We start from the raw sequence: 17,612 nt of genomic DNA on the forward strand, positions 1-17,612 counted from the left end.
AAATAGGACATCTGGTCCAGGGAAAATTCGTGTTTGATAGAAGGATAAATCGTTTAATGTGTCACTTAATTTAAATTGTATTTAAATAATTAAAATGCGATCATTTTGGTCCAGAGACCACTCGTTTAGTGCAATGATAATTCATTTAACATGTTTCTTAATTGTTATTACATGCAAATAATTAAAATATGATCATTTGGTTCAGAGAACATCCGTTTTTGGTGCAATTTGGTCCCATCAAAATTTTGCTTGGAATGAAATGTATAGGAAATAATTTTTAAAGATACTTTTGTTATGTAACATTTTTCACAAAAATCAATAATAAGCGAGATATTTCGGTTTATTTAATTCAGGCCCTCTTATAACCCGCCCCCTTTTAAATAATGTATTTTGAATGCCATATAGCCTAAAATCTAAGTTACAACGAACTTAATTTGTATTCCAATTTTCATATAAATCGGTTCAGCCATTATCGCGTGAAAAGGTAACAATCATCCAGACAGACAGACAGACAGATATACAAACAAAAATTTCAAAAAAGCGATTTTCGGTTTCAGGATGGTTAATTATACATGTTAACACCAATTATTTTTGGAAAATCGAAAATTACCAGAAAAAATTTGGCTACAGATTTATTATTAGTATAGATATATTGATATTTATGTACTGGACAACAGCCATTGGCCAATAAAAGTCCAGCACAGTGATACAATTAATACATTAAAATGAACAACTATGGTACAAATTAAATACTTGAGTTAACAACAAAATAAAGACCATAGATTACAATAATTAATTTACAAGAATTAAAACTGTAAATTATTAGGGAAAGGAGTTGATTCGTACTACCAATTTGTGTATAAGGATTATGCAAATAATATTAGCAAAGACATTGCCATGTTCTAATACTTCTATACATTGAATGGATCGAAATCGCCTACATGTAAGTCAGCATGTTTAATACATCTGGAGACCGGCGAGGAAGATTTAGAATTTCTAATATAGAAGAGTTTGTGATGTCTCATGTCCTTCATAGGAATACGAAGGCTGACACTGTTTAAGAAAGATTGACAATTAATGTCACCTTTAAGGACCTTACATAAGAATAAGCAATCGAGATCATGACGTCTGGCATACAAGCATCGACATTTAAAGTGCTCGCATGTTTGATCATAGTTATACTCAGAGTTATTAGGCAGGAATCGATACGAACATAATGAAATAAATATCCTTTGAATATTTTCCAGTTTAGCCGAATCAGAACTAGTAATAGAGTTCCAAACTACAGATGCATATTCGAGTTTCGATCTCACTAATGTATAGTATAGTAATAAATAAATAAATAAATAAATAAATAATAATAATAATAATAATAATAATACCAATAATAATAATAATAATAATAATAATAATCATCATCATCATAATATATCGATTATCTAATGTCGGTGACATCTTCCGATTCCTAGTAGCCATAGCCTTCTGTCCATCCAATCTCCAATCTGCAGCTGTCATTCTTTCATGGCGTCATACATGTCTTTACTTCAGGAAGCTTTAGATCTTTCCCTGCATCTTCTTCCTTCAAGTTTCCACTCCAATACACATTTTGACAGTCGTTCTTCCTCCATCCGCTGAACGTGGCCGTACCGTAATTTATTTATTTATTTAGAATATTAACGTGCAAAAACAACAGCACAAGGCCAATTACAGTTTTGCACGATACAAAACAGAACAAAACAACAAATGATGATGAGAATGAATGATAGAAAATGTCAATGAGATGAAATACAAACAATGTAATGGTCTACATCAATCATTGATCAAATAATAATTATAAAATTATAAAATTAGTACAATGAGAATTGAAATAATGGAATGGTCTACATGAATCAATAGACCAAATGCAAGAAATAAAATGGACAAATAATTATTAAAATAAGATCAGTGAGTTAAAAACTCAAAGATATACTACACATTAAATGGATCCAAGTTGAATCCATGCAAATTAGCATATTTAATGCATCAGCAGACCGGAGAGAGAGATTTGGGATTCTTATTATAAAACAATTTATGAAATCTTAAACCATTAGCAGGAATACGAAGACTGATATTGCTTATGAAAGATTCACAATCAATATCACCCTTAATGACTTTGCAAAAAATTAAATAATCAAGATCCTGACGTCTGGTGAACAAACAACCGCAATTGAAATATTCGCAATTAGTCTCATAGTTATAATCGGAATTTGGTAAAAATCTATAAGAACACAAGGAAATAAATTTTCTTTGAATATTCTCCAATTTAGCCGAGTCAGTGGAAGTAATGGAGTTCCATACAACAGATGCATATTCAAGCTTGGATCTAACCAACGTATAGTATAAAATTAATAAACACATAGGAGTGGAAAAAGAATAAGTTATAGACCTAATTAGACCAAGCATTCTTAACGAATGGGTATAAATATATTGCACATGATCATGGAAATATAATTTTGAATCAAGTAGGACACCAAGATCTCTAATACAATCTGTAATAATAATAATAATAATAATAATAATAATAATAATAATAATAATAATAATAATAATAATAATAATAATATCATCATCATAGCAATAACAGTTATAATAATAATAATAATAATAATAATAATAATAATAATAATAATAATATGATTATAATGGTAATACTTACTGGCTTTTAAGGAACCCGCAGGTTCATTACCGCCCTCACATAAGCCCGCCATTGTTCCCTATCCTGAGCAAGATTAGTCCAGTCTCTCTCATCATATCCCACCTCCCTCAAATCCATTTTAATATTATCTTCCCATCTCGGCCTCCCAAAGGTCTTCTGCCCTCCGGCCTCCCAACTAACACTCTATATGCATTTCTGGATTCGCCCATACGTGCTACAAACGTCTGGATTTAATGTTCCTAATTATGTCAGCTGAAGAATACAATGCGTGGAGTTCTGTGTTGTGTAATTTTCTCCTGTAACCTCATTCCTCTTAGCCTCCAGATATGAAGGGTAGCTGTGAATATATTGAATAAGCAGTCGCGGACAGCCGATGCGGGGTGGTCCTCCAGCTTGGGGATTGGGCGAAGGGCTAACAGCCCATCACCGTAAAAACAGCTTGTTCCGAAACCTCAAAATAAGTCTCGGATTATAATAATAATAATAATAATAATAATAATAATAATAATAATAATAATAAATACCGGTAATCATCATAAACATACAGAAAAGATACACAGGGCATTCATTTCAAAACTTCCCAGTCTAAACAACCATATAATTTAAATTGAATGTCATGAAACAAAATCACGTCAATTTAGATATTGAGGGGGAAGTTTGAAACAAGTCTTAATTGCACATTAGCTTTCACCCCCTCATTCCAGCCTACTTTGAAATTTCAAATGACATCCTTGTCGTGTGATTTAAATTTGAAAGGGTACTCGTTGTTGATAGATCTCATTCATTTGTTTTCGCGTAAGTGTTTAATTTTTCAGTACATTGCGGAATTGTTTGGACTGCAAAATACAGAACTACTAAAATTGTATGATAATCATTTATTTCTTGGTGAACTCCAACAAAATATAATACAATTAGCAATATATTGTTTTATATTATTTTCTCGACATACTCCTGATTATTCAGTTACATGTTTGTATCAGAGTCTGAATATTCATAATAATATGAAATAAATTCACTTTACATTAAATAAACAGTAAGTAACATGTGCAGTCCGAAAAACAAAATCTCACAAACTCACATACCGATATGTCCATAAGGTTAAACATTCTTCTCGATTATAAGTAAACAATACATCTTCCCGACTTCCCTTAGCTGCAAAGCTCAGAAAAGTGATATGTGTCAATTACTATATGTATCTTGTATGCATTCTTCCTGCTATAAATGCAATCTGATGCGTTTGGGTATGGATAATATTAATTTATTATTATAAAGTTATTATGATACTTATTTATTTACTTACGGGCTTTTAAGGAATCCGGAGGTTCATTCATTCATTCATTCATGATTATTTGTTGTAGTATGGGGAAGGAAACGATAATCACCAATTAGGAATAGGATTGTTTATTAATAAAAGAATAAAATCAGCAGTAAAAAAGGTCGAATTTATCAGTGATAGGTTACCGTATTTAGTACTTAAGGGTAGATGGTGCGATATCGTAGTTATAAATGCTCATGCCCCTACAGAAGAGAAAGACGACCATATAAAGGATATCTTCTATGAGGAATTGGAACAGAATTTTGATCAGTTACCTAGATATCACATGAAAATTTTATTGGGGGATTTCAATGCTAAAGTAGGACAGGAGGATATTTTTAAACCGACTATTGGAAAAGGGAGCCTACATATATCTAGTAATGACAATGGAGTTGGGTTATCATTTTTGCCACATCAAAGTTATTATGATAGTAGGAAAAATTTGTTGCTAGTTTTATTATTATTAAAAGATCGGAGTTTCCATATATGACAATCAACAATGCATAATCTGAAAGGGCAAATGAAAATCGAAGATGATTAAAATGACTACTACACGCGTTCACAGCAATGCGTTCCAATAACGAAACGTAACTCTGTAAATATTATGAATAGGACCCATGTTTTTGACATTTTTTGCTCAGAATGTGTTCGGAAATAAGCTCCATACGTGGCGGTAAATCCTCGTGAATCACCCTGTATAACAGTAGCAAAAGAAAATTAAAATTAAGCTAACATGTTTGGTATTTATACATCTTCTTCTTCTTCTTCTTCTTCTTCTTCTTCTTCTTTGACGTTCCCCTTTTAGAAGTCAGTCTTTTGTTTCCAAAATTGCCGGTTATTCCAGTCTCCTATTTGTAGTCCACATTCTTCCATAGCATTAGCTATGTGAGATTTCCATTTCGTAAATGATCCTCCTCCTCTTCTCTTACCTCTCGGAGAGTATTGTAAAATTTGTTTGGGCCATCGTGTTTCTGACAGACGCTCTACATGTCCGTACCATTGGAATTGTTTGTTTTCCAACTTTTTTGTTACAGAACAATTATTAATTTCCATTTTGTCCCAGATATGTTGTGTTTTTACTCGGTCTTGTCTTGTAAGTTGTAAACTTCTTCTCATAAAATCCAATTCCACAGTTCTTATTCCATCTCTTGTTTTTTTGTGTAATTGGCCACATTTCCGCGCCATACAACATTATATTTTCTACTATACCTTGAAACATCATTTTTTTTACTACCTTTGATATGTTCTTGCTCCATAATAATCCATGTAATATTTTTGTGGCCTGTTTACCTAAAGCGATTTTACTATCTATATCCTTTTGACATGTTCCTGTTGAGGTTATATGTGTACCAAGATATTTAAAACTATCGCATTTTCTTATTATTTCATAATTAATAACTGTGTTGGAAACTTCCTTTCATACACACAGATATTCTGTTTTATTATAATTAATATTTAGACCCCATTTACGATATTCATCAATTTTCCTGATCATATATTCCATATCCTCTTCATCTTGTGAAAATATTACCTGGTCGTCGGCGAATAACAATGAATGTAGTGTATTGAATAATTTGAATAATTTCGAGGGAAAAATTGTTCCGGAGCCGGGTATCGAACCCGGGACCTTTGGTTTAACGTACCAGCGTTGGTACGTTAAACCAAAGGTCCCGGGTTCGATACCCGGCTCCGGAACAATTTTTCCCTCGAAATTATTCAAATCAACTTTACAGGGAGTTATACCTGAAAATCTTGATTTGCATAATACACGTCACTGTTCGTTAACAGAAAACCACAATTTAAGTCACACGGAGTTAGTGTGCACTCGAAGTTGGTTGCTTGACGGTTGTCAGCCCACTTTGAGGTCTGTGGATATAGAGGGAAAAATTGGATCGGTGTCGGTTAGAGTTCCCGAGTAGCTCAGTAGCTCAGTAGAGCGTTGGTACGTTAAACCAAAGGTCCCGGGTTCGATACCCGGCTCCGGAACAATTTTTCCCTCGAAATTATTCAAATCAACTTTACAGGGAGTTATACCTGAAAATCTTGATTTGCATAATACACGTCACTGTTCGTTAACAGAAAACCACAATTTAAGTCACACGGAGTTAGTGTGCACTCGAAGTTGGTTGCTTGACGGTTGTCAGCCCACTTTGAGGTCTGTGGATATAGAGGGAAAAATTGGATCGGTGTCGGTTAGAGTTCCCGAGTAGCTCAGTGGTAGAGCGTTGGTACGTTAAACCAAAGGTCCCGGGTTCGATACCCGGCTCCGGAACAATTTTTCCCTCGAAATTATTCAAATCAACTTTACAGGGAGTTATACCTGAAAATCTTGATTTGCAATGTAGTGTATTGTCCCCTATTACAAAACGCATTCCAGCACATTTCTTATACCATGTTTCTAGTGCTTGTTCTATATATATATATATATATATATATATATATATATATATATATATATATATATATATATACTGGGTGTTCATTTCAAAATGTGTCATGACGTCACTGTTGTGAGTCAGCGATTTGAAGCGAGTTTCAGCTTTTATGTCCGAGAAGTTGCCTATTAATCAAGGCGTTCAATAGAACTTGAGAACGTGTACGGTATAACTTGAACGTCGTAGCGACAGATGGCGGTCTGTAAAGTCTGTGTGCTACCATAACCTCTTTCGAACTGTGTTTTGCGCGGGCAAGTTGTACGCAGGATATTTGTTATCATCCGTTGCATACCGCAACATTCTACAACCCAAATCAAATTCTCCGTGTCCATGTTGACCGTCGAAGTTAATGTCAACAAATACGTAAATAATCGTCTTAACCCTCTCGCCATATCCCGACAGTAAGAAAAAAACTCACCTCAGTACATGTTTCCGAACAGTTCACATTCCTGTCACTACCGGCCTTACCGCACGTATCGGTACGTACTTCCAGAGTCCGTGGGTATCCACGGACTCTGCGTTCTTCAGAATGAACGCCGTGCTTGCTAGGCAACTTCTCTCGCATTTAGGTAATACGCCTCTGCGGGAGTGTAGGAAGATTGAATTCTCTAGGCTCACTGGCTAGCCACATGACGATATACAGCGAGCCATGACACACTTTGAACTGAACACGCAGTATATTAAAAAGCATTGGTGATAGTGTACATCGTTGTTTCAGACCTTTCGTCAATATTATTTCTTGAGTAATGCTCCTACCTAGTTTTATTTGTGCTGTTGTATTTTTATATATTTGTTTTACTACGTTTATCCATTTGAGTGGTATATTCATTCTTTCCATTGCTATCCACAGCATTTTCCTAGGTACACTATCGTACGCTTTCTCCAAAACTATAAATGTCATATGTGTATCTTTATTTTTTTGCATTTATACATCTTAAATGCTAAAAATGCACAGTTTTATAACTCTACGATAGCCAGCTTTTCATTGCAGAGGAGGGAAAAAATGTCTGGGAAATAATACATTTTACACTGTTTTACAGAGAAAACCTGAATATTTTCCATTTTCAGTCAAAAATCCGAGAGCTTGAGAAGAAGACGGAATTGCAGAATGTTCGCCATGAAGAGTTATTGTTGGAGATGGCTTCAATTAAGAGGTCATCGCAGGGGAGTTCTGCCTCAGCTACTATGGGACCTTCCACATCCAGTAGTACTGGGTGGAAACTGTCACGTACCAGTTCCACCAATCAGGAAGTTCAAACTTCACCGGAGTCGGGTACCTCCACACCAGGTAAACATAGTATTTTTTTTTCTCTGTCTTCAATTCAGGAAGGTAAAATTTATAGTTCAGGACTTGACAATAACAAAATTAGTGGCGCCACGATTATAAAACCTAAGGTGTTCACATTCCGATATAATTACAATTATGAAAATAATAAAACTTTAAAATTAAATTGCTTTAACATGAGATTAGGTGTATGAATCTTGCCACACCTCAATTTTCGACTCGTTGAAAAGTCTTTTAAATCTTGAATTCACACCCTATAATTTATATGCGTGGCGTCAGAGAATAAAATAAAATAAAACTTTTAGTAATTTACTTCAACATTTAAAAAAAGTATATAACCTATATGAGTAAAGTCGGTGTAGTAGATGTTGAAATACTCGTATTTAGAAATTATAAGATAATAGTTTTTATCTTGGTATTCTTTACTTTTTTAAAATTAGAAATATAATAATAATAATAATAATAATAATAATAATAATAATAATAATAATAATAATAATAATAATAATGAAAATCATTACCTAAATTTATTTACGAATAATTGTTTAAAAAGAATTGATTTAATACTTTTAGTTACACGTTCTTGAACTTGTAGTTAGATTTGTAATAAACTCAGTGGTCGAAAAGATAAAGTAAAATTTAAACTTTTCTGACTAAATTTAGATATGCAGGGCCGGGTATTTATGGAAATGGCGAAAATCACGACATAATAGATATGCAATAGATTTTCACTAGTCTGTTAAGTGATTCTGATTAATATAATATACGGATGAAACAAATCGCGAAATAGAGTTCTAACAGCGAAATATGAACACATTCGCGAATTACTATTACGTTGTTTTGTAGCGAATTTCATATTCTGAGATTTTTTCGGATTTTTTTTCGCATGAATTTGTTATATATCCAAGTAGCCTACATTATATCTGATTACATTAGTGAACTCAAAAGACGGAGAATTCAACATTTCACTAATAATTTGAAAGTGTTAATTTGAGGGCTGCAAGTTTTTTTTTTCGTTTTTAATGAATGTGTGTTAAATACAGTCTCAATCCAACAAATATTGTCTATTGCCCATACTGCACCTTTACCAGAATCCAACGAACCTTTAATGTTAATTACTTGAGAGTAATATTCATACTGAGTGAATACTCCAATTCCAAAATAATTCTATTTTCCAAAATTTCCATTAATCCCCGCCAAGAGTACAAATCAATCTCCAACTATCTCCGCCGACACTAATATTAAAAAAACAAGAATGATAAAATTAATCTCCATAAATACCTGCCACTGTAGATATGTAATCAAATTTTTTTTAACCATCTTCCTTAAGATTTTCCTACCAACCGCAACCACCTTCAAAGGTTTCTTACATACTCGTATTATGAGCCTTTCTTGTGAAAACTGCTGTTCAATTGTTGTCCAATAAAGGCGACAATGGAGAATTTTTGGCTCCCTCTTTTTGGTTTACTGATGGAGTACTACAATGATAGACAAAAAAGAAAGAAAGTCTAAAAATTAATTACATTTATTGTGCTCTAAGTAGCACTAATGCTTCAAAATTTGGAAGTTTTTTATTCTGAAACCAGCTAAGTAAACAGGAATTAAGATGAATGTGTCATCAAACTATGTTAGAATAATGTCTTCAAATATAGAATTCATGTTTCCTTGAACAACCTGTCCAGTTCTTATTTTTAATGTTACTTGAATATTTTATCCATATCCCTGATAAAAATGACGTGATTAGCATTACGCGCCATCCATTTACCTTAACACACAGTGATATAATCTGTGATACTTATTTTATAAGAATTTGGATGGGCCTCAGAATCATTGTAATGAATGCTCAATATGAAACCCGCACTTTTTCAGTCACTTGTTAATTTTACTGACTGAGCTGATTGGTCTCCTTTTGTTTATATTTTAATAAATTTTAGTTGATTTTTTTATTCATACTAAATTATTAATGGATTTAATATTGCTTACCAACTATTGACCAGAGAAACCCCTCTATATGTTTGATAAGTATACATTTTGACATAACCTAGAATCCCATCTCCCCCACCGCCATTCCCTGAATCTTACTCCCGTTCCTGTGGAACTAAAATAAACAGAGCAATTTCATAATATTACTATTGAAACGATGGATGATCCATTTGGGAAAACATAAAATAAAAACGCTGTAACATGAGAACAGTAGTTGTTTAACAATTTCATTTTGTTATGAGTTGTTCCGATAAGCAACTTAATATTTTATTATAGTAGTTGTTTATTTTTTAAGTAATCTGTAAAATCATTCTAGAAGCATAGAAGTTTTGTCCACCATTGTGTATAAACACAATTCGTATCGTATGACTTATTTCTCCCATGTGTTACGTAACATCTCACAAGCAAACATTCTGATGGGGGCAGATAAAAAGCAAATTTTTTTTCTTGCACCGTAATAATGCCAAAAGAACTTCTTATACAAATCTTGACGACTCGACCGCAATTACGAGGCCGTCCAGAAAGTGATTTTCCCTGGAGCCGTTTATAGAAAAAAGCACAATTTCATGGAAATATTTATTGAAACAGATACAGCAATTGCTGCGCTATTTGTTAACATATCTCCCACTGGAAATGAGACATTTGTCATACCATGGGATCAGCTTTTGTGTCGTAAAAGTCAGCCGCCTCAGACCGTAACCAACGTTGGACTGCGTCTGCACCTCTCTCTGTTGATCCCATGATATGAGAAATGTCTCAATTCCGATGGAAAAATGTTGGAAAAATAGCTGAACAATTGCTGTGTCCGTACCAATAAATTTGTCCAATGAAATTGTGTTTTTTTTTTCTGTTAGCGGTCCCTGGCGAATTTATTTTTTTACGGTCCTCGTAATTGCGGTCGAGTGGCCAAAATTTGTATAAGCACTTCTTTTGGCATTATTAACATGGTGGAAGAAAAAAATTTAACTTTTTTATCTGCCCCCATCAGAACGTTTGCTTGTCAGGCGTATTTTTTTTTTTTCGAAAAGCTGAGGAAATCTTTCCTTTGAGATCATCAATATTCCTGGGTCGCTGTGCGTAGACATCATTCTTCACAAAAACCCCAAACATGAAAATCTGGTGGTGTCAGATCTGAATAATTTATGTAATTAGCCACCGTGACCTCAACAGTTGATGTTGAATGTTTTTCACGAACTCTTTTCTCAATGAGGTGACGAGTCATCCTGCTAGAACACCATGTCCATATTGTTTTTCTGTTGTAGCTGTGGATGAAAGTCAAATGTGATCCATTTCCGGAAATACACATCGCATAATGCAAATCTAGTCTTTCAGGTGAAGCTCCCTGTAAAGCAGATTTGAATAATTTCAAGGGCCGGGTATCGATTCCGGGACCTCTGATTGAACGTACCAGCGCTCTACCACTGAGTTACCCGGGAACTCCACCCGACACCGTCTCAACTTTTCCCTTTTATATCCACACAACTCACGTGGGCTGACGAAACGCCAGAGACCCACAACGAGTGCACACAATCTCTGTGTGACTTGGAATTGTGGTTTTCTGTTAATGTACACAGTAACGTATATATTATTTTGAATAATTTCAAGGGAAAAATTGTTCCGGGGCCGGATATCGATCCCGGGACCTCTGGTTGAACGTACCACATCGCGTAATGCCTGAACATGTTGCGTGCGGTAGATGTAGTTTCAGACAACGTTAACAACTTGTGCATGGCATAGCAATCTCTGCGGACAGTCGTCTAAAGGTGCGTACACACTTAGCGAACGAACAACGAATGAATAATGAAGCGAAACATCGTTGTTCGTTCGCTGTTTGGAGCAACGTACAAATCATCATCAAATGGTCAGAAAACATTCACGTTCGCTGATTATCCGCAATAATGGCAGACGAAAATATAATTATAGCAAGTGCAGCCGTTGTTATTATAGGCAGTTTAACAAAAGGAAAGTTAAAAACCAAAAGGCGATAGTGGCAGTCGCCACTCTATGAAAGTCGCAATCAATATAGAGGCACTGACTTGCTTCATGATTTACGTCGAATGGAATCAGGACAATTTCACAACTTCTGTCGCATTTCAGAAACAGACTTCGAAATATTACTGTGCAAAATAGGCTCAAGAGTTTCCAAGAAAGATGCAGGCTGGCGAGAAGCAATACCTATTCAGGAAAGGCTAGCATTAACACTTCGATATCTCGCTACAGGAGATTCGTATATAAGTTTAATGTATTTATTCAGAGTGTCGAAACAGCTGATTACCAAGATTGTTCCAGAAGTTTGTACAGCTATAATTGAGGAACTGGAAGATTTTATTAATGTACGACTGCAAGACAGGGGAAAGTTTCAGTACACGGATACCTCACTGACAATAATTATCTTAAAATACTAAAAAGAGAGATTTGTCTGTGTTTGTCGAATGCGCATCATGCTTAGAAAAAGGCACTCTTCAGTCCCAATAATTTATTTTGCGTGCACAAGGTTGGAACTTTCATTTTTCTGGGCGTGAATTTGTCCAAAAAGAACGACATATGTTTATACGCGAACCAAGTTGACTCGTACACTTCATCACTCTCCATTCCAGATCTTTTTATGGACTTCTGTCTTTCCCTCCGGAATGATGTCAGTAGGGACTCAATTTTCTTTTTGACTTCTGCTCCCTACAATAAACAACAAATATGTATCCACTGAAAATAAATAAACGAAAATAATTTTCAAATTTTGCAGCTACCTTGCAGCTGAACTTCTTTCCAATAGCTTCCCAAACATCATGTTATCTTACTTTATTGTGGTAAGTAGGATGCTTGGGATTCCATAAAGTTTCCTGCTCCCTATATGCATTAATAAGATTTATAACAGCGTCTTACGTCCACTCCAGCTTCGACATCCTGTTGGTGAAATTGAACTAAGCGCTGCGTTCTGCTACGAACTACAAACTAGTGGCAAATCCCGTCCACAACGAATACCAACTTCCTTTGATGTACCGACAAGCGACGGATCACTTCCGAAGGCAAACCAAACGGTCGGTTTGCCTTTCCAATTTCAATCGGTGAATGCATTCGTTTGTCGTTCGCTCCTTCGTTGTTCGTTCGCTAAGTGTGTACGCACCTTAAGACTGTTTGGCACTTATTGTCATGCCAGCGCTAACAACAACTTCGGTTTCGAGAATACGCCTATGGCCACTAGCATAGACTTATTAACAAATGCCCTTTCTTCAGACGTGCAGTGCCATAACCTTATCGACTTGTAATTCGGTGCTTTCTGAACATCATACTTGTGGTTGAAACAGTGTTGAACTGATTTTACACTTCCATAATTTGAAAACCATAACACACATTTCGCTAGTTACCTTGCAATAAACGGCGTTTTGTTTGTTCAGTCATTGCTAGCAAAAATGATGATTTAACTTCTTTTGTTCGTAAAAACAATAATAAAAAATTTCCGTGTTTTAACGTCATATTAGAAGTAAAATAATTTTTGTGTCATTTCTGGTACAATTTTTATAGCGATATTATTTTATGTCTTCCCAAACAAATCAGACTGTATAATAAATGTCAAGGTCAGAATAGGTCTAGTTCAATCACGTCATATTCATTCATTGGCCACTTCATTAGGAACATCAACCTTGTATGATGTGGAATCCAATTTCATTTAAAAAAAATAGCCGTAGTTCGTCGAAGCATGGATATCATAAATTTTTCCATCACCGCTATCACCATCACAGCCATTCCATATTACGGGTGGGACACACTTACTCAGTTTTTTTTTACTTCAAATTGCTATATTACTTTAAATAATGCAATGGAACCTTTCGCGTTTGAATTCTTCAAATGAAGCATATTACCCTACATAATGCATGTTGTTTAAACTTATAAATTTTATCAATGTATTTGAAATAATATTTTTAGAATTTGTTGCAGGTAGGACAAAAATTGAAAAAGCATTTTTTGTGATAAATGTTAAATCAAACATTTTCTGTTCTTCTGTTAATGTAAGAATTTTAATATCGATATATTAACGAAGAAATGATGGTTTAAAAAATTATAAATAATTTTTCCTAGATCCTTAAAATAAATATTCACCTAGCAAAAAACTAAATAAAAGTTTCTGGTAGTGTTATGGGTGGGGAGGAAAAAAGTAAATTTTCATTTTGAATTTATTTTTCTCTTTTTATACCAACGAAACTTATTTACATCTCTTTGAATATTAAATGACCCCTGTTATTAACAACATCAAGTGCTGACAATATGGAGCAACTGATCTCTACGCACAACATAGTACACAACAATGCTGAAACCATGTGATAATTTTAGAAAAAAAAAAAAATTGGTTATATGACATTGTGACACAAACTATTTAAATAACGCTGAAGCACATAAAATATTATCCTCATTATTATTATTATTATTATTATTATTATTATTATTATTATTATTATTATTATTATTATTATTATTATTATTATTATTGAAGTTACGGACTCCAATTTGACTACTCAGACATAGAATTTTCCTTTACTTATTTCTTTTTCTTATTTTATGGAATGGCTGATCACCACCACCATCACTTTCATCTTCATCATTATCATCTCTTTCATTATAAATTACATCATCACCACTGTCACTGTCATCTCCATCGCTACTACCATCACTACCAAAATGAACACCACTGTCTCACACATGATTCTTTTCACCATAATCACTGTTTTCACCACCCCCACCACCATCATCGCTAACACCACCACTATCACCACTTACACTACCACCATTTACATCTCTGTCACCACCTCTATCATCACCACTACCACCAAAGTCTCCAACACTATCGCCACACTCCACGATCAGCTCCTCCTCAGTTATTACCAATATCATCATCTTTGCCATTATCGCGATCACTATCACAATCTCTTACATTGCTATCATTTGCACGCTCAATATCATAATTAAATTACCATTACTATCATTAACGTAACTAACACGGCAACATTACGAGATGTGATAAAAATTATGGTGAGTTGAGCCGCCACTGCTCAAGAAATAACAGAAAAGATTTTATAAATTCACCCACTCCCTAGCTTGCCGCCTAGTCAGAAACAGCTCTACTTGCATATCCAGTTGTTCTAGAGAAAGAGAAGGGTGCGAGTGTGGTTTTATCACAGTCTAGTATATACAGTCACGAAGCTCAATATGTAATAAATATGCATCCGTAGATAGTTGCTAACCACCAGGAACGCTACTATCGCCTCATTACAGACAATGCGAAATAGTACCTGCACAGTCTATTGTTTCTAGCAACCTCAACAACTCTAGCTTCGTGGCTGTATATACTAGACTGTGGTTTTATCTTGTGTTCACTGCTGTTGGGACGTTCCAAATCGAGCAACACACAAACATGAAGTTTTGTTTCAAGCTTGGAATGAAGGCGAAGAAATTCATGAAAAATTGAAAGTTATTTATAGTGAAAATGCTGTGACCCAAAGACAGAATTGCCTCAATTTGGAAGCAGATTTTCAAATGTACCCCCCCCTCTTCCAATTCAATGCAATTGGCCGCACGTATGTGAATGGCGCTTAGCGTTCCGTATCTTGTCACGGCTGTCCCTGATAAGCGTAACTAATAATCAACAGGCCTATCTTCCCCTTCACCACCGTACTTCACGTCACAGCACAACGCTTCGTTTAGTTTACGTTTCAATGTTTGTTTTGCGTTGCAATCAACTCCAAAGCCTGATTCACAGAACGACGTTTGGATTTTTACGAATAACTTTCAAAGTAATAAGAATTGGCCCCATGTTCATATGGAATTTTATGCTCAAAATGGCCTGTAAAACTGATTCTTAAAGCGTGGGTCATTAGTCGTGAATCACCTTGTATATGTCCATGGTTAAAAAATTCACTTTAAATTTTGATCACATCTTGTACATTATAATCACCACCGACACCACTAACATCCTCATAACTACTATCATTACACTAACACTATCATCACTACAGCTACCACCATTTATCAAAGTTAAGGGGATGCAGAGGTGAATATTTCAAAATCCACAACATTTAGCCGATTTGTTTGAAATTGATCATGGATACTAAGTATGTTATTAGTAATGGACATACCAAGTTTCAACTTTCTAAGTACAATAGTTCTGTAAATATTAATAATTTTATAAAACTTTATATCATTTGATATAAAATGCTCCATGCACCATATTGTAAGAAATTTTCAATATTTCTTTTTATTTATATGTTCAGAGAAGGTATATAAATAATGATAAGTATTAGTTTATTATGGGAATATTATAGTAATACAGTTATCTTGGTTTTAATTTTATACTTTTAAGGATACAAAATCAAAAACTAACATCGGAATATGAAAATAAAGATAATAAAAATGGAAAGAACCAAATTTTAATTTTTTCTTCAGTTTTGTTCGAAAATTTCACCTCTGCCTCCCCTTAAGGTTAGGTGTTTCTAATAAATTGGCCACCCAGTGTATTTTTTTAATTGATGTTCACTGTAACTGCAGTTGTAACTGTTTGCAGTGTATAATTGTCACAGATCTGCATGTCTTCCGTATATTTTAAAAGTGAAAATTTTCATTTCAGGAAAGAGATATCTGTACAATAGTGACAAACTTATAAATGCAATTTCTGAAGAATTTTATTTCATGTCATAAAAATTTCACAGTTTTTTTTTTCGTGAATTGTTCTATTAATTGACTATAAATATATCATCAGTGTAATGTTCAACTTCATTATTTCTTTGGAAGAACGAAAATATTTAATACCATTTTTGTTTTCTTGAAAAAAATGATAATGATAGAAGAAAATGGGAATTTAATTTTTTGGAAGTGACATTCCAATAGATAAAATCATTTTTAGCGTTCATGTTCGACATTTAATAAAAAAATACTAAATTTCACCATCAATATTCTGTAATAAACTAAAAAAAAAAAATTAATTTTATATATGTGTGCCTTTAAAGGTTCACGTTCTAATTATAGATTTAAATTTGTGTGACATTGATTTTTTTCTATTTTTTTTTTTTCGGGTATTGTCCTGAGTCAGAAATTTATTCTTTCCCATAACAGTGATACTAATATCTATCGCAGATATATTTTAATGTATGGTTTCTTTATTAATATCAGATAATTCTTAAAAGTGAATTAACACTGAAGCTAATGTGTCAGTAATGCAGCACGCTATCAAATCTGTTTGAAAAATGTGAGAAATGTTATCTTTGAAGGTTATAAGTTGCTTGGAGAAAGTGATCTTTAAATCTGTTTAATCACTTTTTTTTCTACAATCATGTTCTAATAGGTTTTAATTCAGAAATAGTTTCGACAAGAATAATATTTTATAGCCTAATATTTTGCGCATAATTATTTAAAAGTTATTTTAGAGAAATGTAATATTTAGACTTTTCCTTGTTCTCTGAAATATTTCGAATAAAGTAAATAGATAATAGAGGTCAATGTCGAAACCATATTCACAAGTGTATGAGAGCACTAGTTCGCTTCACTCACATTTCTTTGCTATATTTCGCTTTGTCTCCTCCCTTCACTCCACTTAGCTTGTTTCACTTTATTTCATTTCACTACCACTTCACTTACACCAATCGCATTATTTTATTTTATTTAGCTATTTCTTTCTTTTTTCCTTTCCTTCTTTCTTTATTTCTTCCTTCATTTCTTTCTTTCTTTCTTTCTTTCTTTCTTTCTTTCTTTCTTTCTTTCTTTCTCTTGTTATTAACTTCATTTTTTGCTCATTTTCTCACAACCGAATTCCTCCTCCAGCTATTACTTAACCCAACATTTCACCAACTCTCACTTTTCTATATTCCTATATAATCATATTTATATAACATAACAATCTTTATATAACACAACTTA

General features: G+C 33.9%; 1 protein-coding gene across 17 annotated transcripts in view; it reads left to right on the forward strand.

Annotated features, from left to right (window-relative positions):
- Rbp (RIM-binding protein) overlaps positions 1 to 17,612 on the forward strand; it is a 409,454-nt gene that overhangs the window by 187,913 nt on the left and 203,929 nt on the right. For all 17 annotated transcript variants that reach the window (XM_069827954.1, XM_069827942.1, XM_069827940.1 and 14 more), the window contains exon 6: positions 7,514 to 7,733. In XM_069827954.1, coding sequence (XP_069684055.1) covers positions 7,514 to 7,733 — 220 coding nt within the window. The remainder of the gene's footprint in view (positions 1 to 7,513; positions 7,734 to 17,612) is intronic.

This window comes from Periplaneta americana, chromosome 6 (assembly GCF_040183065.1).
Source record: "Periplaneta americana isolate PAMFEO1 chromosome 6, P.americana_PAMFEO1_priV1, whole genome shotgun sequence".
NCBI classification, from domain to species: domain Eukaryota; kingdom Metazoa; phylum Arthropoda; class Insecta; order Blattodea; family Blattidae; genus Periplaneta; species Periplaneta americana.